The sequence below is a fragment of the Osmia lignaria genome, chromosome 3 (assembly GCF_051020975.1).
Source record: "Osmia lignaria lignaria isolate PbOS001 chromosome 3, iyOsmLign1, whole genome shotgun sequence".
In the NCBI taxonomy this organism is placed as follows: Eukaryota; Metazoa; Arthropoda; class Insecta; order Hymenoptera; family Megachilidae; genus Osmia; species Osmia lignaria.
This window is the reverse complement of record NC_135034.1, coordinates 11,070,164-11,084,266: the sequence shown is the minus strand read 5'-3', so window position 1 is coordinate 11,084,266 and position 14,103 is coordinate 11,070,164. Positions and strand designations below refer to the sequence as shown.

The window sequence follows — 14,103 nt, the reverse complement described above, 5'->3', positions numbered from 1 at the left end:
GTTTTACATTATTCACCGTTTTATTTTTACCTATTGTATCGAATACTAATTGCAATTGAAAGATTAGTCATCTCTAAAAAATAGCACGTATGAAATTGTTAATTAATTTTTATTCGTATCATTTTAATCTGTTAAGGTATTCGCAGTTACTTGTGACGCATTCTTCGACATTTCAATGGAAATCGTGTCAGCCAAGATCAAAGACCTTCCACGTGATCTAGGTTTACTTTTTCAACGTGAAATCGAATGAAACCAAGCATAGAGACACTGGTGGCTGGTGTAATTAGGATTTAATTATGGGCGACACCTGGCGCGCATAGAAACGTAGCTCTCGTTTCTTCTCCAAATAGGCGTCGAACGAATACCGCGCATACTTTGATAATAATGGTTCATTGCACCGAGAAGTCTATTTATATCGGTTGTGCAGTAGTTAACAATTTTCTGGTTCGCCATCGAGTATTTTGCGGTCGTGTCTGATTCACACCTTCGATATTTAATTCTTGGCCGTGAAACGCGACGGAAAAGCGAACGGAAACGATTTCTCCGTTCGTCTTTTTCCTCGCGGTTCGTGCGGGACGTCCTTGTTTTCCGAGAACGATGTTTGCGAAATGGTCGCCTCCGTTTAACTGCAACTCGTAATGCAACAGATCATAGGGTCGATCTCGAAGACGTTCAATCTAATTTTTCACGTCAATTCAATCGATCCGCATCACGATGCACAGCCGTGATCCTGATGATCACGCGTACCTTGAATTGGCTGTGATCAGTCGGAAGTGGACACGAGTATTAAACAAATGGAGCAGGGATAGACGCGAACAGATGTACTTAGAGAGATAGGAAGAAACGAACAGTTTACATCTAATATCGGGAACAGCACGACCGCGAAGTCGTCGATTTGAGTTAAATGTTGTGAAATTTGTAAATTACCACAAAATTAATTATTTTTCCTTAAATAAAAATTAGGGAAAAGTGTTGGATTAGCGTAAAACAGTGAAGTAGTTACTTTCAAACCGGAGGTTCGCGGGTTCAAATCTCCATCGCCTCGAATTTTTTTTAATAATTTTTTTTTACGAAAACAATTGTACTTATAGAATAATAATAATATTGATAATTTTTATCATAAATAAATTGATGGTATACTATTTTTTTATTTATTTATCGATGTATACTCGTTTAAAAGAGACACATAGTAATCATAAGCACTTGATACCCAAGAGCAAACGTTTCTGAATATTTATATATTTCTTCTAATCTATCCTTACTGTACATTCAATGAAAATTTAAATGACAATTTTCCTGCTCTTGTGTCGCGTGAATATTCATCGTTACGGTCTCCGATTGAAATGTATTCCCGTGTCAATAGTCGGCTGAATATTTTTCAGAAAGGTAGGGCCAGCCGGATAATAAAAAAAAGTCGAAAGAGCTCGTCTAGTAATTGGATAAAGGAAGCCCCATCGCTTTGTGCCGATCTGCTTTCTGTGTCAGCAACTGCTAGCGAAATTTTCCTGTCGCAGCCGAAGACCTCACGGTCCCTAAGATAACCACCCTCCAAGATAATCTTTTTTTCTTGTTTTCATTGATACGAATTGTTTCCTGATCGATCGTGTCAACCCACATCTTGACGTTTCTCCACCCCGCTAATCACTCGATGTCGTGCAATCGAAACCCGACCACGGTTTGCATAATAAATTGTTTGCACTTATCGAAACGTTTACGCGAAGATCGATTGCCCAGTTTTTTTTTTCTTTCCTGTTCCTCGAACACGGTTCATTTATAACTTCGTTTGTCCTCTGATCATCTTTTCTATTAGTTATTCCTTTATATTCTTTTCAGTGTTCAATCATACGCAAGCATCGCGTCATCTAGTTACGAAACGACTCATCCTCGTGAACGATTTAAGAAAAATATGTCTACGAAATATTCGTGCTAAATAAAAGTTTATTCGTGAATATAGAAAACAATTAAGAAAATTATTCGAAAGGAGATATCAATTATTCGTGATGAATGATTAATGGTAAACGTATACGATAGAAAGTAGATGTAGAACGCGGAGCGTGTATGAAAGTCATTAATATTGAACGAGGAAGATAAATGACGAGCAGAAGAAGAACAAGGAAATCCATGTGATCGACGAGTGCTCCTGAAATAAAGGTTATTTTGGTCCACGGCCATCGGCCACGTTTGATGCACGTTTCCTTGCGAAATCCGTTTTGTATATTAATGGTACAAGCTACTTAGTTAAGAAAAGCTACATCCTGGATTATTTCTGGGGTGAATTCCTCTCAACGTGAAGAAATTTTCGAACGCATGGGTGATGCGTGTTTGTAGCGTTTGCTATCGTATAACAATGAAAATTATGTAAATGAATTTATTCTTCTTTTTTTTTTCTCAATACAATAGATCTCTCGTACAACACTGTAATTTTGAATCTACTGTACGTGTAATACAATGAAGTTTGCAAAATATTTAAAGGCCTTATTTATATTTTCATTGAAAGAAGGTATTTAAGTAGGATTTGAGGATGAATGGAGGCATCTTTGAGGTGCAATGACTGCGATCGCGAACACGAAAATTGCTAATGCGATTGTTATCTGTTGTCGCGTGACGAGGATTAATTTGCGGCCTGTGAACGCTGTGTAATGACACGGTCGTGCGGGGGTATATTGCGATTCATAATGCTCCTCTTTGTCTCCAGGTTCAGCAATTCCTCAGAGACATGAAGGAGCACTCAGCCTCGTCCCGACTCGAAGGCAGGGATGCGCCTCAAAAATCGCAAAGCAGCGCGGCAAGCCTGATGTCTCTAGGTGCTGACATATCACCCAGTTCTTCCCACTTCTTCGAGGTAACAATCCGAAAGTGTAATAACTATAATTCCCTTGAATACGGAAATTAATCGTTCAGAGTTTACTTTCAGGTGCTTTACGTAGGAAAAATCAAAGTATCGCATCCAAAGGTATCGGAGGCCTTTATCGACGATGCGCTCGTAAGGTTTCGCGTTCACGGTCTTGAGAAATCGAGATTATCGACGACCAATTTCCTCACCGAGTATCAGCGTCAATCAATTTTAACGTCTTCCAATAACAGGAGAAACAGCGCGGTGAGTCAGTGTCACGCTTCACTCTCTCCAGTTTTCTCTCCTTTCCCTAACGATTCAACGCTGTACGAGTGTATGTATTATTGAAATATTATTATCCCAGGAATCGAGCGCCAGCGAGACGGGAAGTATCGAGAATGTCTCAGGAAGCGGAATCATATCAGCTATCAATCCTTTGGGAGTGCCGTCGACGCTCACCGGCTCGGTGGAGACCTTTCCAAAGCCGCAAAATGCCAGCCTAGCGGAGAAAGAGGAACGCGAGGAGAATCGGGATGCCACGAACAACAATTCGATGCATGCGCCAGAAGTGATGCGAAACAGAGCATCCTCGACCGGTAGCGTATTGAATTCCAGAAGAGATTCCATGGTTAAAACCGGCGACGAGCACAACCGTACGATGCTCTTCCAGGTGTGAAATTCACTCGATTCGTTGTACAATAAGCCCCTGTCGAAAGTATATCCTGATCTGACAGTGAATTTCAGGTAGGCCGACATGATTTGAGATTGATCAGTCCGGATAGAAAGCAGGTACTGCTTCATAAACAATTGAGAGATGTAGCGAGCTGCGTGCAAGGCGTGAGAAATTCAGAACACTTTGGTTTTATTTGTAAAGAAAATACCATAGACTGCTTTATCGGCTATGTGTTCAAGTGTCAGTCGGAATCAGTCGCGGATGACCTTGTTGCTGGTGAGTCAAGTTTTATTCTTGTTCAAATTTTTATTAAGTACATTTGTGTCTTAGTATTGCCAGAAACTCATCCAGGTATACCGGTCGGCAGTTTTTAAAATATTTGAATAAAATTGAATTGGATTTGATGTTTAAAAATGCGGTCATTTGTTATAGCTATTTCGCAAGCATTTGTGGGGACCTGTGACGTTACGAGGAAAGAAAGATATCCTGTGATTTCGTGCGAACACTGCCCTATGTATTGGTACAACAAGTTGTGCCAGGAAATCGATGGTAATTTCCTCTCTGTATTTTTCTTGTTTCTTTGATTTACAACGGAATTACGAGCGGCCAGGGATAATGAGTTTGCGTGTCTTTCTTGGCTTCCAGGCCAGAACGACAGAAGAACTCAGAGTATAATCTTCTCGCGAATGGAATTGTTGCCGGAGGACGAACAGGAAATCGTGGTTAACAAATACAAAAGCGCCGAGGCCACTGGCGGCACCGGTACGTCTCTGCGCGAGCAAAATCAGTTTTTAATGAGGCTGTTGCGCGTTCATTGCGAGGCGAAACAAGCGAGACATGTCCACGATACGGCTGAGAATAGGTAATATTATTTATTCATTTTAACATATTAAGTGTCTCTGACTGGGTGGTGTTTTCCAAATAAATCTTATCCTAAATATTGAAACTTCATCGAACTTCTGTGTTTTAAAAAACCTTTATGGCGGGAAATTAAGTAGAGCCATCTCGCGTATGTTGTTAAAAATAAGCTTCTTTGTTTCGTCGATAGGGTGCGCAAAAGTTACATCGTTTTGTAGTTCTCCTTTTAAACACCAGACTGAGCCACATCTTTTGGCGGTAAATTCACCCCCTTTTAATTATAATATCGGGTTGGAAAAACTCTATGTATACTGTTTAAAGAAAAAGAATATCAAAATATAAATCATCTATTAAATTTTGCCAGCCAAAAATTTAAATTTTTGTATATTACATTTATTTTATGATATATTTTACAGGAGTGAATTTTTAAATCAGTACTTAAGCGTAGGTGTTGGAAGCACAATATTTATGAAAGCGAAACGCTCTCTTACAAATAGCTTCGATAATCTGATGAAAAGAAAGGGTTCGCGGGACGACCTTGGTCTTATCTCGCATTTGAGAGATACGAGTCACCTCAATGCTGTGATACAAAAAAGCGGTAGCCAAAGCCCGGAAATTTCGCGACAGTCATCTATCATTGATATCTCACCGGAAACTAGTAGGCCAAGGTCTCTGAGAGTTTCACCTGAACAACAGTTAACTGTGAATACCGGACCAAAGAGTTCTATGATGGACATGTACGTAATACACTGGAAACAATGATATAGTTTAACATCTTTCTTACTGCTACTCACGTTTGCAAATATGTTTCGATAGATTTCTAAAGGTAGGAAATTCGCCAAAAATGTCACCGACAGAAACCGATGGAAACAGTCCGGTCCAGTCGAACAGTTCCTGGAGGCAAGCTATATTAAACAGAGTCGTGACTCCCAGTAAAGATCACGAGAAAGAGAACGATAAAACCGGAAACATTGGTATTAATAAGACACCTCAGACAACCCCAAAGCGCAGAACGAAACAAGAATTAAGGGATCTGTGGAAGAAAGCAATTAATCAACAGTTAATACTTATAAGAATGGAGAAGGAGAACGCGAGGCTTAGGGGTACAATATCTTGTCCAACCTGTTGTAAATAAAAGACGTGCTAAGATCAGTGTACTTAAAGCTTGGTTTCTGTTTCAGTACGTCAAGAAGAAGCGACTGTTAAGAGAATCAAATTAGAATATGACGAGCTTAGTAGTTGTGCTCGCGAATTGGTAGAAGTATGGGATCTTCTCGTGAGCAAAGAATCGAGGGTTTCCACCAAATGTGATAATCAAATGCTGTTGCACGCTATTAAACAAGGTAAATTATCGGGAAACTTTGTTCTATGGTAGATCGTACTAATTATAATAATTAAACGATTCAGGTGTACCAAAAGGAAAGAGAGGAGAAGTGTGGCAGTTCTTAGCCGAACAGTTTTGCTTGAAACAACCGCCCATAGATACACGCGATTTTCCAAACTATAATACACCATATGATGTGCTTTTGACACAGCTTACGTCACAGCAACATGCAATATTGATCGATTTGGGACGAACGTTTCCAAATCATCCTTATTTTAGTTCACCTCTAGGTCCAGGGCAATTAGCGTTATTCAATTTGTTGAAAGCTTATTCACTTTTAGACCACGAGGTTGGTTATTGCCAGGGACTTAGTTTCGTTGCTGGAGTTCTGTTACTGCATGTAAGTATTATAATTCATATGTTCTAACCGTTTATCGATTTCCTCGACTTTATATTTTTGTATTATTCAATTAGATGTCCGAAGATCAAGCATTTTTTCTTCTACGGCACCTAATGTTTCGAAGAGGCCTAAGGAAATTGTATCTTCCCGATATGGCGGCATTGCAGCTATATTTATATCAATTATCTAGATTACTACACGATAGGTTACCAGCGATTTATAATCATTTCGATAAACAGGAAGTTTCGCCTACACTGTACGCCGCGCCATGGTTATTGACCTTGTTCGCCAGTCAATTTCCACTGGGTTTTGTAACTAGAGTATTTGGTAAATTGATTTACACGATCAGATGAAGTTTTAAGCTCCTGTCTGCACCTTAGAATTCTAATGTTGATTTATTTTCATTTACCCTTTTAGATTTACTCTTTCTGGAAAGTACAGAAGTACTCTTCCGTGTAGCAATGGCATTATTAGAAGAGCATCAAGATCAATTATTAACGTGTGACAGTTTCGAAGAAATTATGGAGTATCTTAAAGTAAGGGAAATTCTCCTGGTGTGTGTTTCAAGTTGAAAGATAGGTTTCTATTTTTATTTTATTTCTAGACCCGTGTACCAGCCGTGGATAGAGAGGTTTTGGATCGAGTGATGAAACGCGTGTTCTACCCGGACCAAGAGATCACGAAACAGTTGAACGAGTACAGGGTCGAGTACCAAGTGTTGCAGGAAGAAATGATGTCGGTGAAGCCGCAAATGGAAAACTTGGAGAAGTTTAAGCTACTTAACAAACAGCTTACCCAAGAAGTAGCACAGTTGAACGAACAACTAGAAGTAGGATATCCAGGGATCGATCTTATTTCAAGCATAGCATTTCTAAAACTAATTCAACCAAACTTTGTTCACAGATCACCATGAGTAATTTGCATCGTCTGGAGACAGCGCGATCGGTGCAACAATCGACTCTATTAAAACTCGAGTCCCAAAATCGTAGTTTAGAAGTGACCGTTGCTACGTTGGGTGCGTTTATCCAACAGTTATCCGAAACCCGTCCCGACATCGAGTTTCCCGGAGAGATTCGTAGAATTATTGCACAACTGAGCATTGCCGAGAAACGAAAGAACAGTATTGTCCGATCTTATCCCTTAAAGTTGATCGAGGACAATACTAAACTGGGAATGATAAAAAGCAATTCGACAGGTAGAGAATCTCATAATTTCATGAAAAACAATATCACCGTAGAGACACCTTATCCTTTGAAATCTACATTGAGCCAACCGAATTTAGCTACCAAACTCGAAAGGGTTTCGTCATTCTTCTCCAATTCGCACAACCACATTCAGAAGCAGCGAGCTCAGTTAGCCGCTCTTAGAAACGAGTACGCTGAACAGACTATTCGGAACGACGAGAATGATCCAAAAACTGTCAATATAGATATACAAATCACCGATGCGATGAACTCGACCAACGAGCAGGTGGCGCAGAATGATAATCATCTAAAGGTTCAGGCGGTGAACTTGGAGAAATCCGCGTCGTTGCCGCTGAACGCGAAGATGAAGCTGAAGTCGTCGAAATCGGCTTACGAATTGGGCTCGATTAAGAAAGTACCAACTACCAAGTTAGAAGTCACAAACGACGATGATGTGACTAACTTAACCGGAACAATACATCCTTTGGATACTTGTAGCGACGTGAATTTCAGATACGGTGGAACGACGAAGTTGAAGTCGATCAAATCTACCAGACTTCCAAGCCCAAGCGGTCAAGATGAAGCTGTGAGCAAGAATGCTCAGAATCAAAACATGGAAACGTTGAACAGATAACAATTACTTATGATGTTACGCTCAAGGAAGATACCTTGGAAGGTAACTAACTTGAGAAAGGTATATCCAAAAAGCTAATTGTTAGCAACTGTATTATACGCTCGATTCTTTACCTCCACCGTTTCATACTGCATTAGTTATCTTGTATACAACAGTTTTGATACGATGATGATCGATTTTCATTTTTTAACAACCGTGTCTGTTTAACTGACCGTCGACCGAAACGCTGACACTCGCACTTCCCTTTCGCGGTACTTATACCAATGATTTTTAATATCTTACGATGAATGGAAAACAAACCAAGTCAATTTATAATATATTATACAGATTTGACAAATTGTCAAGGTTAGCTGAATATTTTAGTATATAGGTACATGTACATAAGAAAAGAAGATAGAAAGGATTCGTGCGATGAATGAATAGCTATTTAAAAAATATTCATCTAATTCGTATAATTTATATTAATCTTGACGTGTAGGAAAAAAATAAGAAATATCTACTTGAATATAACGTAACAGATATGCTGAGGATGAGGGATTTCTTTTAAATGACAGTAACACAAAAATATTAGATCTGTTGAATTCTGGTGAAACAACAGATTTGTAAATATTCCGTAAAGTATAATATATTAAATTTCGTCGTTTTGACGATTATCATTGTGTTACTGATATAAGTTTCTTAGAATTCAACAAATAGAGAATCATATCCATAATGTAAAGTAAGTATCAAATTGTACAATATCGAGCGAAATAGGCTTCGAATTCGATTAAGAAATAAATATTAAATAAAAGACTAAAATATTTTTTATTGTTAGCGTATAGTTACCCAGTATTTTTATTTATCAATAAAGATACTAGTTTTAATAAACCAATTGAAATTTTTGACAACCTTTTAAAGCTGATTATAAAATTTAGCTAACAATAGGAAATACATCTTATGTTTTTTAGTTCAAAGAAATTCCTAATTACTTTTGTGTAAATCGTCGAGAGAAGTGCCAAACTTTCCCAAAAAAAGAAAAAAAAAAGAATTGTGGATAGTGAATAGAGAGTAAGTCTTAAAAGTATTGTCTACAGTTGGAGGTATATTTATAAAATACAATTTATAAGATCATTGTGCACTACATAAGATTCAAGGAATCAAGTATTACTATTTTTGCACAAAGGAAAGCCTTGTGATATCAGGGATATATTTAATATCATTTAGCATTCTTATAATTAATCGTTACCATTTTCAAGAATATACCGATATAAATTGTAAAAATACTCAGTAAATATCGGTGGCGAATGTTATCATATATTTCATTGACGATTAACTGCGGATCTTCTCATTCAACGGAACAACAAATATTTTCAATCTCACAGATAATACTATTTCGTAGTGAACAAAGAATGTTCAACAAATGTTTATATAGTGTATCATTAGGAACGATAAAATATTTTGTAGTATTCAACTTTATATCTTCCAAGTAGTGATTTGTACGAATAGGTTACTAGAAATGATAAATTGTGATTGAGTATAGAAATGGGAGTAATGTTAAAATATTCATAGTTTTTATGCACATGTTACTGTTAGTATATATGTAGATATTGTATTGTTTTAATGAATATCGGTAAGAATAAGAGATAGTTGTGAACATCGTTTGTTCCCCACTTAATTTTATTGTGATAACAGTCAATTTATTTAATTAAAATAAACGTACTTTGAGTGAGAATACAAAGTACCCCATCGAGATGAAACAATATCGTTCATATTGTTTTATAATACACATTCAAAACACTGAAAATTATACCAAAAAAATTAATTTTAAACGAAGTTTCAAAAGATCTTCCTACCAAATATAAATATTTGGGCCATATCATTCGTAAAAAATAAAATTTCATTATAACGATTTGTATGATGTATAAATGAAATAAATTGTTAAAAATTAATATTATAAGCTATCAAACAATCGATGTGTTTAAAAACAATGAAAGAAGGATATAAAAGGGATTTAGCCTCGTTTATAAATTCACATACTTAAGTGTTACTTTATTACCATGTATTTCGTTTTAACAAAACAAAAAATAGGTGCAATGCCTTTATTTTACGATGATTAATGTGTTAATTTATCTGAAAAACTGTACTGATACAAGATTTCTTCCTGCCTGTATATTATATACAATTCTGATTCAACTTAGCTTTAAAACCTTTAATGCTTCGACTTTGATATGCTAGTCCTGAAAAAAAGAAATAATTGTAACATTCATGTGACAATGTCTTAAATCACATCTTATTACGTAACGATATAATACGAAACAATCTTACGTTTGCATCTGTTTGCTTCCACTGAGAACTATGTACGGTGATTGAGTTTCCTTCTGCTTCGCTTGTAATAAATTAAGCGTTCCAAGAGGTGTATCCGTCGAAGACATACGCTTCATTAGGACTTCTTGTTCCGCCTTTTTCATTCGCTTTTCAACCTAGAAATTAGAAAATTATACAGTCGTAATGTCTATAGTTTCAAAGTGGACACAGAATGTAGAAAGAAGCTCAGACCTTATTCTTCCCCGGACCTTTTCCGTGGAACTTGTGCGAAAGATATCTAAAAGCTTCTTTTGCACTCAAAACGTGTCCATCGTCGTCGATGTACTCCAATTTCACGTTAGGTTTGAAACCATCTTTTTCCTTGAATTCTGAAGTTGGACCATTGAATCGATCTCTTCTGCCAAACTTATCGTCATCTCTAAACGGAAAAAGATGGATGAAATAATTTGAACACGATATAAATCAAATAAGAAGTTATATTAAGTATAGAAATTTATAGTAGCCCATGGAATTCGGTGTTTCGAAATTTACGTTACCGAGAATATGTAGCAATTAAAAATAGGCTATTGAATTTTTGAAGATACATTACATTATGCGATTAAATCAACACGAATCTAAACAAGTCAATAAAAATTAATTTATTGTGCTATTTCCCGTAAGGAAGATTAAATTTGATTTGAGAATTACAGAAAAAAAAAGATAACTCTATGAACTTCGTCATATTTTGTATGTTGAAACATGCAAATATAGTATAAATGAAACCATACTATCGTTGAGTAGATATAAGAAATTATTTTTATATTTAATAAATTAATATGACTGATCCGTACCGGACTTGTCTAGAACAGTTGTATGTATCTCGCTGGCGACAATAGAATCGCATAATATAAACATACCTCAATTAATCCTACTCTCTTCTCAGGCCTTTGATCATCTCCGACAAAGTAGTTAACTCTTGCGGTAGCGGATCATCCATTTCCAAGCACCGAAATCAGGGCTCTAATTACGACTGTTAAACTAACAGTGAAATTCACTAGAGACTTGTCTAATAACATTCGTTTTGAATGGATTCAATAGAAGAATATTTCTTACAATCGTTTTCTAATCAGAATTATCATTTGTGAACGTGTTGTAAGGAAGCTTCTTATATTGAACAATAGTTACGTTCCATACATACCCATAAGTTTTGTCTTCTATCGAATAATTCTGAGCCTGTAAGTGCGCGAAACGAGACGCAGACGGTCTACTACTATCCTCTTTTTGCAAATAACCTTTACTCATTGCCAATTTTAATGCACCACCGACACCGTGTCCAAGCGAAGGTTCCGCGTCTAAAATCGCAGCTTCCATCGCTACTGGCTCTGTTATACTTTCATCTGTCCGGAAAGTACAATAGTTTATAAGTATTTTACAAATAATTGTAGCCCATATATGTTAAGATTATGAAATGATACCTAATTGTACAGTATTCCAGGCGCCACGACCATCATCCTCTTCATCATTTATTGGTGGTTCCTCTTTAACTCCATCCATTTCGAAATCCATAAGTTCCTGCCCATTTTCTTCTCTGTTTCCGGCAAGTCCATACGTTGGAATGTCTCCTAAAGTTCTACAAAATTCTGCTGTAGCATTCAGAACAATATTCCCAGACTGATTTTCCTCAGAACTAAGGGGTTCATGTTTTACAGTTTCAGCAACTTTTTCGATATTTGCCAAATGTGATTCTTTCAATCGTTGAGCTTTTTTCAGTGCCAACTGAAGCTCTACTTCTTTGTCATCTTCCTCCAACTTTACTCCGCTAAGATCTTCAGGAGGTGCTATATTTGAAAAGTGGGAACAATAGGTTACACGTTAGATATATAATATAATTATTAGAAATTTGTGCGAAATACCTTCTAAATCGTCCACGTCTAAACTGTCGTTATCTTTTGCATCCTTAGGTCGTTTACTTCTCCTGCTACCTAAGTCGCGAAGGTAATCGTTATCTTCAGGAATCAAGTCCTCTGCTTTTAATTTCTTCCTAATTTTTCGAACCTTTTTCTTCGGTTTCTTAAACTTTGCAAGTTCTTGATCATTGTAATATTCGCTAGCTAGTTTTGGCTCTGCTAGGATCAATGATTCTAGTCGTTTATTAGCTAAACGCTGCTTAACGTAATCGAGTTTACTCTTATTATCTTTGATATTATTAGCTCCCAATACAAAAGATTCTTTCTTCTCGCCTTCGATTTCTTCATCATATTTGTCTAAGATACTTTTCTTAGGTAAACCAAATTCATCAAAGTTATCGTCATCGTATGCATCATAACCAGGTTTCTTAGTTTTATTTAGAATATTACGCTGATAACGTTCTTCGTCTGTTATATTCACATTGACGAGCACGTCGTCGTCGTCTTTCAATACTTCCTGGTCTTTTAAAGTCAAAATAACTGTTTTACCTTCTTCAAACTTTTCCTGTAAAACATCAATATTAATTATTAGAGTATTTCTTCTGTAAGAATAATTGGAAAATCCGAATCCCATAGATAAATACTTACAATATCATGCTCTACTTTAAGACCCTTTAAATTTTTTTCGGTATAAGCTGTATTTCGAGCAGCATGTATTTCTTCCTTGACTAAATTTCCAATACCAAATTCCTCATCCAATTGATCTAACATTTTTGCCTAATGAAAATTAAAAATTAGTTAAAAAACATGTAAAATGTTTAAAGCATTTCAAGAATTACCCTTTCTTCTGCTTTCTTCTTCTCTTCCACCAAACGTCTGGTTCTATCAATCCAAGCCTTAGCATCATCATCAGAATCACATTCCCCTAAGCTTTTTATTTTTGCTAGATTAGCTTCAATAAGCCTTTTCTGCTTTTGAGTACCAATTTTCTCCTTCAATTTTTGTGACTTTAACTTCTCATTAACATCAGGAGCAGGTTTGTGGTAAAATTCTCCCAAATCATCTTTGATCTTATTAGGATCATCTTTTGAAGTACTATCAACCTCTAATGGTTTTAAACCTAATTTTGCTCGTAATTTATTAGTTTCTTCAATGGATAAAGAACTCTGAGCTGCACCACCTTTGACCGGTGAAGGACTATGCTGCTTGGAAATTTCAGGAGGTGGAGGTGTTGATGGATGTGATGACTTAGAGATTTTTGGTGGAGGAGGTGCATTAACTATTTCAACTGAAATAAAATGAACAAAGTATTAACTGACATTAGACATAGTATGTTCATCATAGTAAATGCTTATGTACCTATGCAAGATATAAATATTATTCGGTTTAATCCCCTTCAAATTATTTAATCTCGTATTCAACACTGATAAGTACATTTCTGCGGATAAAACGCGATACATTTTCAACATGAGGGAAAGGAAATTGTTAAGAATAAATGAAAAGCATATCTCGAATAACCGCTCAAACATAACTACAGTTACGAGAGTTGTAAAAAAAAATAAACGATATTGAGAAATGCATTGCATAACGTATTTGTATATCTTAGAAAGAATGAATCTGATAATAACCATCGCTATCATAATCCTTGCGTTCTTTCCTTCTATGCTTTTTATGATGCCTGTGCTTATCCGTTTTCTCGCGTTCAGGCGTATAGCTACGTGAGCGGCTTCGGTGCCGCTTCTTCTTAGTATCCCGGCTCTTCTCTGTTTTATGCCGTTTATTCGAACCCATTCTTATCTTTTCAATGAACTTTTAAAATGTACGATGCACTGTTTTATCAAAAATCTAAAACTCGATAAACTTTATGCATCGATAATTACTGATACTGTCCACCATCTTTTCGATGAGTAAGTGATAGCCAGTGACTGTGACTGGACATGCCTTTGTTCTATAGGATCATGATTCTGGGGTTCCCTAGTACCCATAGATATTTATTGAAGTGCGCTA

At 36.5% G+C, this 14,103-nt stretch overlaps 2 protein-coding genes across 6 annotated transcripts in view; one reads left to right on the top strand and one right to left on the bottom strand.

The window, feature by feature from the left end:
* The window catches only part of plx (PTB_TBC1D1_like and TBC domain-containing protein plx), a 23,105-nt gene extending 14,172 nt beyond the window's left edge, over nucleotides 1-8,933 (top strand). For 3 of the 4 annotated variants that reach the window (XM_034332631.2, XM_034332632.2, XM_034332630.2), the window contains exons 2-15: nucleotides 2,696-2,842; nucleotides 2,915-3,097; nucleotides 3,198-3,503; nucleotides 3,578-3,782; nucleotides 3,939-4,055; nucleotides 4,152-4,368; nucleotides 4,781-5,101; nucleotides 5,181-5,467; nucleotides 5,546-5,707; nucleotides 5,772-6,088; nucleotides 6,163-6,415; nucleotides 6,506-6,624; nucleotides 6,693-6,917; nucleotides 6,992-8,933. In XM_034332631.2, coding sequence (XP_034188522.1) covers nucleotides 2,717-2,842; nucleotides 2,915-3,097; nucleotides 3,198-3,503; nucleotides 3,578-3,782; nucleotides 3,939-4,055; nucleotides 4,152-4,368; nucleotides 4,781-5,101; nucleotides 5,181-5,467; nucleotides 5,546-5,707; nucleotides 5,772-6,088; nucleotides 6,163-6,415; nucleotides 6,506-6,624; nucleotides 6,693-6,917; nucleotides 6,992-7,906 — 3,753 coding nt within the window. In that variant the 5' untranslated portion in view covers nucleotides 2,696-2,716 and the 3' untranslated portion in view covers nucleotides 7,907-8,933. Of the gene's footprint in view, nucleotides 1-1,901; nucleotides 2,152-2,695; nucleotides 2,843-2,914; nucleotides 3,098-3,197; nucleotides 3,504-3,577; nucleotides 3,783-3,938; nucleotides 4,056-4,151; nucleotides 4,369-4,780; nucleotides 5,102-5,180; nucleotides 5,468-5,545; nucleotides 5,708-5,771; nucleotides 6,089-6,162; nucleotides 6,416-6,505; nucleotides 6,625-6,692; nucleotides 6,918-6,991 lie in introns of those variants that run through there. The other variant, XM_034332633.2, reaches the window with a different exon arrangement.
* Nucleotides 8,760-14,029, bottom strand: LOC117608080 (U4/U6.U5 tri-snRNP-associated protein 1). Of its 2 annotated transcripts, XM_034332634.2 has the most exons (9): nucleotides 13,725-14,028; nucleotides 12,936-13,384; nucleotides 12,745-12,873; nucleotides 12,103-12,661; nucleotides 11,665-12,027; nucleotides 11,388-11,586; nucleotides 10,442-10,628; nucleotides 10,211-10,365; nucleotides 8,760-10,122 (listed from the first exon to the last, which is right to left on the bottom strand). In XM_034332634.2, the coding sequence occupies exons 1-9, from the start codon at nucleotides 13,885-13,887 to the stop codon at nucleotides 10,095-10,097; spliced, it is 2,232 nt and encodes a 743-aa protein (XP_034188525.1). In that variant the 5' UTR covers nucleotides 13,888-14,028; the 3' UTR covers nucleotides 8,760-10,094. The 2 variants fall into 2 exon arrangements, 1 of the variants encoding a protein (XP_034188525.1); XR_004582292.2 differs by lacking the exons at nucleotides 8,760-10,122; nucleotides 10,211-10,365 and adding an exon at nucleotides 11,107-11,227 and having other exon boundaries at nucleotides 10,491-10,628; nucleotides 13,725-14,029.
* Nucleotides 14,030-14,103: the final 74 nt, after the last annotated feature.

What these genes read in the sequence shown, in the direction of transcription:
- LOC117608080 (XM_034332634.2), bottom strand. Translation starts at nt 13,887, where the DNA reads ATGGGTTCGAATAAACGGCATAAAACAGAGAAGAGCCGGGATACTAAG. An exon ending in ATAGAAGACAAAACTTATGG is followed by an intron (nt 10,629 to 11,387) that starts GTATGTATGGAA and finishes TTTTCCGTTTAG; the next exon opens with AGATGACGATAAGTTTGGCA. An exon ending in GGAAGCAAACAGATGCAAAC is followed by an intron (nt 10,123 to 10,210) that starts GTAAGATTGTTT and finishes TCTTTTTTTCAG; the next exon opens with GACTAGCATATCAAAGTCGA.